The 14,790-nt window shown below is 36.8% G+C and overlaps 1 protein-coding gene across 2 annotated transcripts in view; it reads right to left on the reverse strand.

The window, feature by feature from the left end:
• The window catches only part of tnr (tenascin R (restrictin, janusin)), a 164,007-nt gene that overhangs the window by 53,806 nt on the left and 95,411 nt on the right, over window positions 1-14,790 (reverse strand). For both annotated transcript variants that reach the window (XR_007926226.1, XM_051870686.1), the window contains exons 4-5: window positions 8,004-8,547; window positions 2,908-3,381 (exon numbers count right to left, since the gene is read on the reverse strand). Coding sequence is in view for 1 of the 2 variants with exons in the window: in XM_051870686.1 (XP_051726646.1) it covers window positions 2,908-3,381; window positions 8,004-8,490 (961 nt within the window). In the remaining variant the exon portion in view is untranslated. The remainder of the gene's footprint in view (window positions 1-2,907; window positions 3,382-8,003; window positions 8,548-14,790) is intronic.

The following is a 14,790-nucleotide window of genomic DNA, read 5'->3' on the forward strand; positions in this document are numbered from 1 at the left end:
CAACCAATTTTAAAGTGGACTGCAATTTTTTGACAAGAAATATCATATCCAGCTTATTATGTCAGCACATAGGGTTTTTTCATAAATACATAAATACAAAAAAAGTTATAGTAAACTGTCGCAAAATATATTTGTGTTTGGCGTGGTAATGGGTATGTTTTATGTTTGGTCTTGGCAGGATAGATCTGCTACGCTGCTGTTGCTGCTTTTATTGTTGCTGCAGTAGGTTATTGCTGCTGCTGCAGAGCAAGTATGGGACTTGCTACTGCCAATACATTCACGACATGCTGCTGTGAGCAAGTAAGACATGCTGCTGTTTTACAATATAGCGTACATGAATTACCCGTAGCAGATCTATACGGGTGGAGCTGGGGAAGGAGGAGGGTTTCTGAAGCAATGCTACCAAAGTATTTTGAAGTTTGAGCACGCAAGCTCATTGGCTACTGATACAGCAGGAACCAATCAGCTGTGCCCTATAGATAATGACAGATTACGAGCAGGTTGAGTTAAAGAACCTATTAGCCTGTGCCATCTAGAGTTTCATGACAGAACTTTGTATATATTTTAAAAGAATATTTTGCTAACAAAATAGCATTTGTGCATTTTGAAACATATTTTAAAATAATTGACACATTTCTCAAACAAGTTATTAATTGTTCAGTTTTGTTGTATTTACATTATGTGTTGTGAGTTAATTTTTAGATCAACACAGCGTCACAAATTCAAGCAGTTATTTCTCAATCCATTCCAACTGGATTTATTCTCAGCTTGGTCAGCCCTGCTTGTCTAGATTATTGATTGTCATGCACTAAAGCAACAATATGTCAGATAACAGTCTTTTAGAATAACTTCAAGACTGTATTTGGCAAAGTGCGCAGTGTAAATTGCTATTACTTTTGTTCAATTATAGTTAAAAGAGTTGGTAAAAGCAGGTATAGAGCTATGTTAATGTTTGCAATTTGATTCCTTGAATAGAACATATCAGCTAATGAAAAAAAAGGTCATTGTCAAAGAAAGACATTTAAAAAAAAAGCTTTGAAATTTTCAAAAAAGGAACTTCTCATCACATCCTCTTTCCTTGATTATGTCTTCCCCCCAATCGCTACCTGTTTGCAAAATACTTTTTGCTTACGGTTTCATCTGCCTAATGAAATGAGAAAATTGGATAGAGTAACTGAAAGAAAAGCCATATCCTAATTCATTCCCTTGATAATATGAAGACCTAAGAGAGCAGCGAATCTTCAGAAGCTGTGTGGAGAGTAATAATTGAGCAGCCACTTGCAGTATTCCACCATCTCTCGCACACAACACCTCACTATTTTCTCCTAATTGCAATGAAATAAGCAATTTTGCCTCCACTCAGTCTTGCAGAAAATGAGAGGGAGAGAACTGGGTTGGTAATATGATTTGCCCTTCCCTCTCCCACTCGTGAGATGACAGCTGTCTTCAGCGATGTGGGGTTTCGACAGCCTTTTCCACGAACTAGCTGTGAACCTGAGTAAGCGTGATGGAGAAATTGCTTTGGCCTGGTTAATATGACACATCTTCCCCAGTGAATGTGACTTTTGACAAATGAATGGTGTTACGCTGCGAGTTGTCACCAATTTTACAGCCATGACTCGAGGAGCGGGGGGCCTACCATGGGGTTTAGCATCTGTCGTGTGTGCCCGTAACTAGGGAAACGGACACTGTTCTTCCCAGAGAGGATTTTTATACTGATAGTGGAAACACAATACACCAGTCGCATTTAGACTTCACTTAATAAAGTGGCTTGTTTATCTGCAATTGGCTTAAAGAGAAAGAATATATACGATAGAAATTATGTTTGTATTTTCTCAAACAAGCTTTTGTTATGGCTTAGTTTCTTCTTTGATGGATTTTAAATGCCCAAAGAACACCAAGTGGGTCAGACATTAAATATTCACTTGCAATATACAAGGCGGAAAGTGTGAATTATCCAGCAGAAAGTCCTGGGGAATGGTTAACTACTCTCTTGTACTGCTGTACTGTTTCAATACAGCAAGCTAGTAGGTGTTTATAATGTTAAAATGATGAAAAAATGCTTAAATTTAACAGAACAACACATGTAATTGCTGCAAATTAAGGCATGAATTACTGTATAAATGACAGTACAAGACAACGGATGTACTGTTTCCTTAAAAGGGAAAAAAAAAGTTAAAATTATAAAAAATAGTCGCCTTATAATTTAAACCCAAAAGTCATGCATCACATTTTATTATATTTATATATTTAAATAATTGTTTCTTATTTCTAATCACTTATGTACACTGATGTGTGCTTTGTTACATTCTTTCTTTTTTTTACGTTTTATTTATTTATTTATTTATTTATTTATTTTTCATGTTTATTGCATAATTTTAGTGTCATGTTATTATCAATGTAGAGTACCGGTCAAAAGTTTACTTTTTTTTTTTTTTTTTTTTTTACTATTTTTAATGTTTTTGAAAGAAGTCTCTCATGCTCGTCAAGCCTGCATTTATTTGATCAAAAATACAGAAAAAAAAACCAGTAATATTGTGAAATATTATTACAATTTAAAATAATGGTTTTCTATTTTAATATACTTTAAAATATAATTTATTTCTGTGATGCAAAGCTGAATTTTCCTCAGCCATTACTCCAGTCTTCAGTGTCACACGATCCTTCAGAAATCATTCTGAAGGATCATGTGACTAAGAGACTTCTTTCAAAAACATTAAAAATGTGTCCAAACTTTTGACCGGTACTGTATTTGAAGCTACAAAGCAGATTTAAGGCAGGCTGGGTATACAGACATTATATGTCAAGTAATGAAATATACAATAAATCATTTTATAACATATTTAATATTATATAACATTATATAATATATTTTACTGTACTCAACCATACATGTTGAACACTGACCTGAAGTGCAGTCATCTCCTGTATATCCCTCTTGACAGGCACAGAAACCATCCTTACACACCCCTTTCTGGCTGCAGTTATTAGCACAGAAGATGAGAGAGCAGTCTTCCCCCAGGAAGCCGGATCTGCACTGGCAGGTTCCGTTCACACAGGTTCCTTGATCTGAGCAGTCGTTCAGACATCTGCCCTGCGAGCAGTCCTCCCCAGCATAGGCTTCCTCGCAAACACACTCACCATCAATGCACAACCCCCTGTCAGAGCAATCACCTGGACATCGAGGCTCTGAGCAGTTCTCACCGCCAAAGTTACGGTCGCATACACACTCGCCTTCGATGCAAATGCCCTGGCCGGAGCAGTCATCTGGGCAGCGGGGTTCAGAGCAGTTCTTGCCAATCCACCCTTCTTCACAAACACACCCACAAACCTCCATGCTGAAGGTGCCATGGCCACACTGAGGGACGAAGTCCAAGCGACCTAAGAGTGAGCAAATGTGTTGAAGTTATAGAAACAGTTCACCCAAAAATGAAAGCCATCATTTTACTCATGCTAACGTCAATGAGAAATTTTGACTGATGGTGACCGTTAAAGGATTAGTTCACTTTAAAATGAATATTACCCCAAGCTTTACTCACCCTCAAGCCATCCTATATGACTTTCTTCTTTCTGATGAACACAATCTGAGTTATATTAATAAATATCCTGACACATCTAAGCTTTATAGTGGCAGTGAACGGGACCAACGAGTATAAAGCTCAAGAAAGTGCAAAAAAACGTACTTTATAGTTACTTTAAAACTTGTTAAATATGGATAATTTTCTTACACAAACAAATCGCTTCACTTCAAAAGGCCTTTATTAACCCCCTGGAGCCGTGTGGAGTACGTTTATGATGGATGGATGCAATTTTTTGAGCTTTATACTCATTGGTCCCGTTCACTGCCACTATAAAGCTTGGATGTGTCAGGATATTTATTAATATAACTCCGATTGTGTTCATCAGAAAGAATAAAGTCATATACAGTACACCTAGGATGGCTTGAAGGTGAGTTTTTGACCATTTACTTTAAGAGCTGCTGTGCAGCCAAAATTATATTCCAGTTATCACTGTAAAGCTGCTTTGACACAATCTGCATTGTTAAAAGCGCTATATAAATAAAGGTGACTTGACTTGAGTAAAGCTTGGGTAATTTTCATTTTAAAGTGAACTAATCCTTTAAAGTGCCCCTATTATGCTATTTTGAAGGTTCCTAATTTTGTTTTAAAGGTCTCCTACAATAGGTTTACATGCATCCAAGGTCAAAAAACACTTTAATTTTCTCATAATATACATTGCAGCATCAACTGATGTCTCACAGTGTCTGAAACGGTTTCAGTCTCTCTAAACCCCTCCTTTCTGCAAGCCTGCTCTGCTCTGATTGGACCAGAGGCTTCCCCAGTACTCAATACACAGTGATACGAAAGATGCCGTTGGTTTTTATGTATCAATTCCAGCACGAGTCCCCATCCTTTTGAATTGCATGCAAAGTGGATTCGCAGCGCTGAAAACAGCATCTTCTCAACATCTCAACAACACGAACCAAACTCTTCCGGGCCTCAGCTACAACTACAGTGTTTGAGGGCGGGTCAAAGTAGATGTTGTTCGCGAACAGCCAATGAAGAGCATAGGTTGGAATTATGCAAATTTGTTACATTCTTATATAGGTATGCAACAGGAAGTGAGACTAGAAATGCTGATGGCTCATTTCAGCAGTTCAGAATCAGTTCTTTCTTTTAGGAGAAAATAACTTTATTTGATGTGCATTTTGATCTTTAAAACTGCAGACCTTTTACATTTGCAAACAGCTATATTAACACTTCATGAAAGGTAATGTTTGAAAAAGCATAATAGGGGCACTTTAACACTGTGACTGAACAAGTAAATTTGTGATTTAAATAAAGAACTGGACCTGTTTGGTTCATGAATTATTCATTCAGATCGGTTTTGTGACCTGGGTCAACTGATTCATCAGACTCTATGATTTTAAGTGTATAACGACTTAAATTACAGCCTGTTTCTCACACAAATTTATTATTATGGGTGTCAAAACAAGTTAGACCATTTCATGATAATTTTGTTGTGCTTTTTTTGTCTTCATCCACCTCACTTTTTGTTATCCTGAACACTCGTTTAAACATGTCTGTCAAAAATGAACACATTTTCCTCAAAAGAAACCAAATCAGAGATGTTTGGAACAACATGAGCTCGAGTAAATAATGACAGAATTCACACTGGGAGAGCTATTCCTTTTCATTCCATTTTCATCAGGTTGGACTAAAATTAAGCTGAAGGAGAAAAAAATAAATAATAATTCTGAGGCAATATCTTGCAATCTTATTTGCTCCAGCACATGTAGCCTGGTTTGATTCAGCAAACAGAGGGCTTATCAAAGGCTTGAGGGGAAGACCTATCCAGCAGCAGTACTGTAATTAATCTAGTTCACAATCTAACCTCATTTGTATAGCTTAATATGACTTTTCCCTTTACTACTGCAGTGTTTCAGCTGTTTTTAGCTGCCCTGGAAAGGCTCAACAGCCAAGGTTTGCAGGTGTGAATCCACTCGAGTGTCCCTTTGAGACGTTAAACAAGCACAACACTACCACCGTCCACAGTTCTGTTGTCCCTATGGGTCAATGCACAATACAGCCTCTACTTCACTTAGCACTGCAGTCACATCATAACCGACAGAAGGACCAGGATGCGCTTTTGTTTTCGTCCACTAACGAGCCAAAGCCACTTGAAACTGATTCAAGAAGTTGAGTTTAAATAATCCACTATAAAACAACCAGGTGTTTTAAAGATACTGTCTGTTTATAATATATCCATTGATATTTGATTATGTATATTTAGCTACAGCAAGACATAATGACTCTTCAAATGGTTGTGTTGTATGTTATAACTTGCATCTTAAAGTGCTATAACCTTTATTTTATTTTTATTTTTTGCACCAATTTACACTTCTAAGATGAAAGTTTATCTATGGGTGACACAACTATCCCAGGATAACTCAGTATAGTTTCCTATTTAATGACAACATAAACAGGTACAAGGAAAAATGTTGGGGTAGAAAGTGGTAAAAATAGTTTCTGAGTTCTAATGAATGATTATTAGATGAAACTTTACTGATTTAGTGCTATTCGAGCCTGACTGAGAAGCAAGTCTATAATTAAAATGAGTTGAACAGTTTCATTTTTTGAGCTTAATGTAGTGTTAACGTACAGTTTTAGATGGCTTATTAAAGTAAAAGTTCTCCAACAAAGAGCTGTCAGTGATTTTCTCTTTTTCTTGTCAATACTGCTGATTATATACTAATTTTGTATGTATATGTAATCCAAAGGCCTCTGATAAATTGAATTAGTACACTACTGTTCAAAACTGTCGATAAGAGTTGTTTTTGAAAGAAGTCTCTTCTTATGCCAATCAAGGTTGATTTATTTGATAAAAAGCATAGTAAAAGCAGTAATATTGTGAAATATTATTACAATTTAAAATGAAGGTTTTCTATTTTAATTTATTTAAAATGTATTTTATTCCTGTGATGGCAAGGCAGAATTTTCACTAGCAATTACTCCAGTCTTCAGTGTCACATGATCCTTCCAACATGTCCTCCAACCGATACGCCCATATAGGTTGTTTGTCACTTCCCTGAAATACGACCCATAGGAGCGTTTACTAAAGTTGCGCCCCTATCGACAACGGGACACTTTCATTTGAAACTTTACCTGCGTCATATTTCGGGTTTCGCGTAGCTCAATTGGCAGAGCATTGCAATATACAACTATATGCAATCATGTGATCATATGATCGTGGGTTCGATCCCAGGGAATGCATGTGCTCATAAAGTGTATATGCACTATAAATCACTAAGGGTAGGTTTAGGGATGGGGTAGGTGTAGTCGTTAATAAAAAAATTAGTTTTGCTAAATGGAAATAGGACAAATGGCGGGTAAGGGACCGTGTAAAAAGTCCACACATTGCATTTAAATGAACACGCATTTTGATTGGTAACGACGGTCATACATCATTTCACGTCATTGTCATTATTTTTACGCCAGCTAGAGGGCGCATGACTTTAAAACATAAATATAGGACCTATAGGGTCGTTTTTTGGAGGAGGACAGTCTCGATCCTTTTGAAATGTGGTGGTCAAGTAACATTTCTTATTGTTATTAATTTTGAACACAGTTGTGCTGCTTAATATTTTTGTGAAAACCGTGATACATTTTTTTTCAAGATTCAAGATAGTTCAAAAGAACAGCATATATCTCAAATAGAAATATTTTGTAACATTATAAATGTTTTTACTGTCACTTTTGATCAATTTAATATGCTCGTGCTAAATAAAAGTATTATTTATTTAAGTATTATATAAAAAAATACCGTCCCCAAACTTTAATGGTATTATGTACCTGTATTTAATTTTAGTTTTAATTAAAAATTGTATTAAAGGAGCAAAAATATGATTATGGACTGTATTAGCTTTAGAAAAGCATGTATTGTGCATACATTCTCTATGGTTACAATAGGGGGCAAAAAATAAAATACAATAACATAAACCCCTATTTTATCTAATCTAGTCCCCCTAAAAGAAGTTTAAAATTCCTGATTTAAACTGCTTGAACATTTTGAAGTAATCTTTACTTAGATCATTCATAAACAAAAATGGTAGCACTTTATTATAGGAAACACATATAAACTATTAACTATGACTTTTCCCTTAATAAACTCCTAATTTACTGCTTATTAATAGTTAGTAAGGTAGTTGTTAAGTTTAGGTATTGGGTAGGATTAAGAATGTAGAATAAGGTTGTGCAGAATAAAGCATTAATATGTGCTTAATAAGTACTATAAACAGCCAATATTCTAGTAATATGCATGCTAATAAGCTAGTTAAAAGACCATAAAATAAAGTGCTACCACAAAAAATGTATCTCTTACAAAATACTATAACAGAAAACATGCTTGAATGAGCAAATCCAGTCAGATCCCAGACACATAACATTCTATAATACTGCAGGATGTGCAAGCAACGTGTATCCACCTCAGATGCATAAACTTACCCATAACAGAGCTCTCTCCGCAGCAGCTGGAGCTACACTGTGCTCGAAGCAAGGACACCTCCCTCTCCAGCATCTCTATGCGGTTAGCCAGCTGCTCCATGGTGGCAGCCGCAGGACAAGCACAGGCCTGCTTAGGGATATTGATGCGATGGGTGAAGGTCACCTGGCTGTCCGAGTCTACTGTCTCTTCTGTGTACTCCGTCGGCATCTTGTCACTCCCAGTTGTACCTTTGTTTATCTCTGGGCCTGGTACTGTGTCTAGGTCCACTGAACAGAGTGACTCTAGAGGTACATTGATGTTGTATACATGATTGAAGATCATGGGCTGGGTCAGGTTACTAGGGGGACCCCCACCTTCTGGAACTTGTCGTCTCACCCTTGTGGTCCTCACTAGTTTGTTGGTGGGGTTAGGAACAGCTTGAATCCCAAAGAACAGTAGAGCAAGGCTCACTATTGAGCCTTGTATTGCCATGGTGCACCCCCACATCACAACTCGGGCACTAGGGCGAGATCATCAACTCCACAAATAGACCTCTGATTGGCACTGTGGACAAGAAGAGACCATTTTTAGCTCTAGAGAAAAAGAAAGAAAATAGCAGCACTCAACAACTGCAATATTTTCACTAGGCCTCCTAATACTTTCACTGTCCTCAACACAAATATGATAAAGTTTGTATTTGACAAATTTAGCAACAATTTTTGTAAATATTAAAGGGGGGGGGGGGGTGTCATTGAGTCACTCCTTACTATCTCGCTGTCCTGAAGTAAAGAAAAGCTAAAGAGGCACTGTGTCTACCTCTCAAGCCGCTATAAAATATATGAACAACAGTACTAAAATAACACTGGTACACAACTATTTCATAATACTTTTTGTACTGTACATCTTTGTCCTTCAGAGAAAACACCTCTGCTGCAAAATTAGTTATTGTTATTCACACATTCTCTATTAAAAAAAACCTTCAAAATGTAAAAAATGACTGAGCTACACCTGTTTGACGTCGATAAAGTCAGCAAAGTTAATTTTGAGAAAAATCAAGTTTTCTGAAGGCTCCAAAACAAAATCACCTAACTACCTAAAAATCCCTGGTAATACCACTAGATTTAGCACAAACCAAGTCAAAACCCATATCTTTAGGAATATATATATATATATTCAACTTTTTTTTCCATGATTCCACAATTGTTTGATTAACATTAATGAAACAGACAGCCTATATATTGAAGACCTACTACTGTACCACTCGGGTCTAATATAATGTTACACATCAGAAGTTTTTCCCCAACAGTTAACCAAACGTTCACCTAAGACATAAAAGATAATGTTTGTGTGAATACTCACCAAGACCTTTTGAAATACTGTAATTCTGTGTATATGTGTATATCGGGATTGTGCGCTGTCCGAGGCATCTTTGTGCGCGAGCTTCGGATCTGACAGTCAGCACAAGTAAGATCGTTTTGTTTACTTCTGCATGAGTTTGACAATCACATTTCATTGGTTCAGACTCATGCCATCGAGAATTCGCCATGAATATTCACAAAGTTGGAATGCTGCACTTTACACTTTACTTTACAGAACTCATTTTTGTGAAAATCTCAATTTCGACCAAAATTGATTTTTCACTTGTTTTGCCTGTAGCTTGAAATTAGCCCGTGCACATTCCAACTCATTTTGCCAGCATGGGTCATATATAGTGGGTAAAATAAGTACTGAATACGTTAACTTTTCTTTCTTTTATTATACAATGTTCCAATGCAGCAATTCACATAAAAATTTTGACCAGACGTTGGTATTAGCTCAAGAAATCAATACAAATAAGGAAATCATAATACTACAATCCATAAAAAAGTTATGTGTAATAAAGTGAAATGACATGGGAAAAAAGTATTGAACACACTAAGAAAAAGCAGTACACTAAGGCAAGGCAAGGCAAGTCAAGAAAGCAACAAATTTCACTAAGTAGTTCTACCTCCTACCTGTGCAAATTAGAATCAGTTGGATTAGTGCATGTTGTTAGGTTAGAAAAAGCCTTACCCATCTCTGAATGCAAGTATTGGACATCTCATGATGGGTAGAGGCAAAGAGCTCTCCCAAAACTTTCACAACAAGATTTTTGCCGTACATAACAACGGTACTGGTTACAGAACCAACTCCTAAATGTTCCTGTAAGCACCATTGGGTCCATTTTCCACAACTGAAATGAACATCATTCCACCATCAACTGGCCATGCAAAGGAGCTCCTCACAAGATTTCCGATCAGGGAGTCAGAAGGTTAGTCAGAAGTGTAGCCCAAGAACCACTCGGAAAGAGATCCAGAAAGACTTGGAGGCAGCAGGTACGGTTTGTCACAGAGAAAACAATAGGAAATGCACTCCACCACCACAGCCTCCATGCAGGCTCACCATGGAAAGCTCCATTATTGAAGAAAAGGCATGTTGAAGCTCATTTGAAGTTTTCTACACACCATTTGTAAAGGTCTGAACTACTGAGAGAATTTAGTGTGGTCAGATGAGACACAAATCGAACTTTTGGCAACAATCCCACATGCCATGTTTGCAGGAGAAATGGCTTTGCATATGACCCTAAAAATTCCATATCAAGAGTGATGTTTTCGAGGTGGAAGCATCATGGTATGGGGCTGTTTCTCTTCTCATGGTACTGGCAGAATCAATATTATTAAAGGGAAGATGAATGGAGCCATGCACTGGGAATTCTTGAGATTAATTTGTTGCCATCCACCAGGATGATGAAGATGAGACTTTGGTGGACCTTCCACCAGGACAACAATCCAAAACACACTGCAAAGGAGAGTTTGAATTGGTTCCAGAAGAAGAAAATAAAGTTGTTAGAATGTCCCAGTAAATCACCAGACCTAAACAACAGAGCATTTGTGGAAGGAAGTGAAAATCAAAATTCACAAGAGAGACTCCTAGAATATTCAAGATTTAAAGTTTGGTCATGCAGGATGCACCTTGAAGCTGTCACTGCAAAAAAGGCTTTTCCACCAACTATTAAATACAATTTCAGTTAGTGTGTTCAATACTTTTTTCCTGAGTCATTTCCCTTTGTTACAGATAGCTTTTTTATGGATTGGAAAATTATGATTTCTCTGTCTGTGTAGCTTTCTTAAGTTAATATCGATGTCTGTTCAAAGTTTTATGTGAATTGCTGCATTGAAACCATGTTCAATAAAAAAAAAAAAAAAAAAAAATGTTGTTGTGTTCAATACTTATTTTACCCACTGTATTATGAACTGTTTATAATGTTCAGCCCATTCGAACTAATGCTTCCAGGACTATCACAATTAATTCTTGCAATTTCAACAAATGTAGACAATGTCAGTTTGGTGACATATAAATCAGCTTAATTTGCAAAAACAATGCTGAGAAATCCAAATGTTTATGGGAAGTGACAGCTCTTGTCAGCTCATCCAAATCCTCTCACACTGGCCTCGTTCCATCAGACCATTTTAACTGTTGAGCCGTGATATATAATCAACACAAAGCCACACCTGGTGAGCAGAATTTATATTGATTCAATATTTTTGGCTGAAATTGTTTAATTGTAGAGATTTAACCCAGAAGCTTTACCTACAGCATGAGAAAATATTGGAGTAATTCAATTGAGAAATTTGTTGATACAGTTCATTGATTCAGTAGGAATTTTCTTCAAATCTTCCATAATCCCTTATCAGCAACAGAACTAAGGACAAGAGCAAACTTTAAAATAAATCACTGAATCAGACTGACACCTGGTCTTTGGGGCTATGGTCAGAGTGATAATCTCCTCTGACATTTTCTATTTTTCCTGGACTGGCAGACATTCTCTTCCCTACCGAAGAAACTCTTTTTATCACTGCTCAATCACCTGGATAAAAGGAGACTTAAAAGTAAATGTCCAGTGCTACATCATTTCTTATGGAATAAGAACTCATTTGTGGAGAACAAAACATCCATCCATCAAAATCAATTCCAATCACTCACTTCGCTTTAAAGAAAACCTATTATGCTTTTTTACATTTTCAGCTTTCTTTAGTTTGTAATTTGCTGTTTGAGCATGAAAAAGGTCTTCAACATTATAAAGCACAAGTCCACTCCAAAGGGAGTTATTCTTCATATCAGTAAACACCGTTTCTGAACTGCCTTGATTATAGTCTTGAGATTTCTTCTAGAAAAGTAGACATCACAATATTCCTCATTTAATAAATTACAATTGAAAGCATATGCAAAAAAGGGGGCGGGGCCTGATAGAGTTGTGTTAGTAGTGTGTCGTCACCATGTTTGTCGACATGTTTTTTTCCACCCTGGATCAAACGCGGTTATGGTGAGAGCCGTGACATTTCTGAAACAGACTGGAAGCAGAAGACCAATCCCAAGACACTGGTCCAGCCGACCAATCACAGCACATTGAGCTTTTCGTAAGGAGGGGCTTCATAGAGACTGGAACTAAACAGACTGTTACTGACAGACTGGGAAGAGAGGTGCTGCAACATTGTAAAATATGTGAAAAATAATGTGATTTGAACATTCAAGCATGAAAACCTACTCTAGTAGACTCCAAAAACAAAATTAAGACTTTGTAAAAGGGCATAATATGGCCTCTTTACACTAACAATTCAAAAGTACTTTCATATTAATTACATAAATCTATTGAAAATTTGACACAAATGAATTAATACATTATTATAGGGTTGTACAGTCATATATTCCAGTCACATTTCTATCTGTCAGAGCCTGGGGGTGTGTTTAAGCGGGTTGCTCTCGTTTTATTTGTGGCACTGGACCCTGGAGCAGGTGGCTTGTTAATTCCGCCTCCATCCTGCCTCTTACATGGCTGGGTGGCAAACTTCACTTCTCTTTCGCACAGAAGCGGTCTGACATTACACAACCAATTTCACACCTTCTAAATTTGCATAGTAGTAACAGTCTGCTTCACAAATTTTAGCCAAAACAATGCTGTTTTAAAAATCACAAAGCAAAAGTCCTTTCCTCTAAACTGTTGAGATTTGAAAAATGTCTTTCCTATGGTCTAGTATTTTCTCTAATGGAGAAGATGAGAGAGACTAGAGATCCATACAGAAACCACAGACTACTGGAGAGACTGTCACATACCCTCTCTCTCTCATGAATCGCTCTGTTTTTTTACCCATGCCGCCTTCAAAGGAGAAGTCAGAACGGGTCATGCAGACAACTCCGCGTTTCTCTTGTTATAATGGGCTGATGGGAAACTTTTCTTTGACTGGAGATCTTGGCATTGCCAAGCAGCCCTTTGCCTTTGAAGAGAACGGAGTGCCATCAGACTGAATGACGAAGAGACTCAATTAGTAGAGCTCTCAATTAAATATGACAGAGAAGACCACAGGGCCCGTCGACTGTGCATTTTTCCCAATATCCTAATTTACTTTTCAACAGGACATGTTTCTTGTTAGGATTTTTCTTCCAGTCACTTAAAGGCATAGTTCACCCAAAAATGAAAATTATTCCATGTGAAGCATTCTGAAGCGAATTGATGCGTTTGTGTAAGACAAATATCCTTATTTAAAACTTTATAAAGTAAAATAACGAGCTTCCGGCGGGACAGCCATACGCATTCGATGTACGTCAAAAAAGCAATAAATTCAGCAACGTAGTACACAATGCCATAACGTTAATGACGGCCATGTCATTGTGTACTACGTCGTGGAAGTTAAAGGGTTAGTTCACCCAAAAATGAAAATAATGTCATTAATTACTCACCCTCTTGTCGTTCTACACGCGTAAGACCTTCGTTCATCTTTGTAACACAAATTAAGATAGTGTTGATGAAATCTGATGGCTCAGTGAGGCCTCTATTGAGAGCAAAGCCATTGGAAACTCTCAAGATCCATAAATCTACTAAAAACATATTTGAAACAGTTCATGTGAGTTCAGTGGTTCTATCTTAATATTATAAAGTGACAAGAATACTTTTTGTGCACCAAAAAAACAAAATAATGACTTTTCAACAATATCTAGTGATGGCCGATTTCAAAACACTGCTTCATGAAGCTTCTGAGCTTTATGAATCTTTTGTTTCGAATTAGTGATTCGGATCATGGACATGAGGGTGAGTAATAAATGACAATATTTTCATTCTTGGGTGAACTAATCCTTTAGAGTTTTTTTGGACGTACATTGAATGCGTATGGCTGTCACGCTCGTTATTTTACTTTATAAAGTCTTAAATAAGGATATTTGTCTTACACAAACACAACGATTCGCTTCAGAAGGCCTTTATTAACCCCCTGGAGTTGTATGGATTAATTTTTTTATGGATGGGTGCATTTTTTTGTCTTTAAAATTTGGGCAGCCATTCACAACCATTATAATAAACCTTGGAGGACTAAGGATATTTTTTAAATATATGTCTGATTGTGTTCGTCTGAAAGAAGATATACACCTAGCATGGCTTGAGGTCGAGTAAATCATGGGATAATTTTCATTTTTGGGTGAACTATCCCTTTAATGGTTGTCCACATGGTAGAACTGCAATCAGAACTGACAGCGTGAGTGTCGGGAAGTATGAAAGAAGTTAAAGTAGCACAACTGTTTTCAAAACTGATAAAAAAAAAAAGTTCTTGAGAACTAAATCAGCATATTGATTTTTGGATCATGTGACACTGAAGACTGGAATAATGCCTGCTGAAAATCCAGCTTCGCCATAACAGGAATAAATTACATTTTATAATATATTAAAATAGAAAATAGTTTTTGATCAAATAAACACAACCTTGGTGAGCACAAGAGCTCTCTTAAAAAAAAAAAAAAAAA

Source organism: Ctenopharyngodon idella, chromosome 2 (assembly GCF_019924925.1).
Source record: "Ctenopharyngodon idella isolate HZGC_01 chromosome 2, HZGC01, whole genome shotgun sequence".
In the NCBI taxonomy this organism is placed as follows: domain Eukaryota; kingdom Metazoa; phylum Chordata; class Actinopteri; order Cypriniformes; family Xenocyprididae; genus Ctenopharyngodon; species Ctenopharyngodon idella.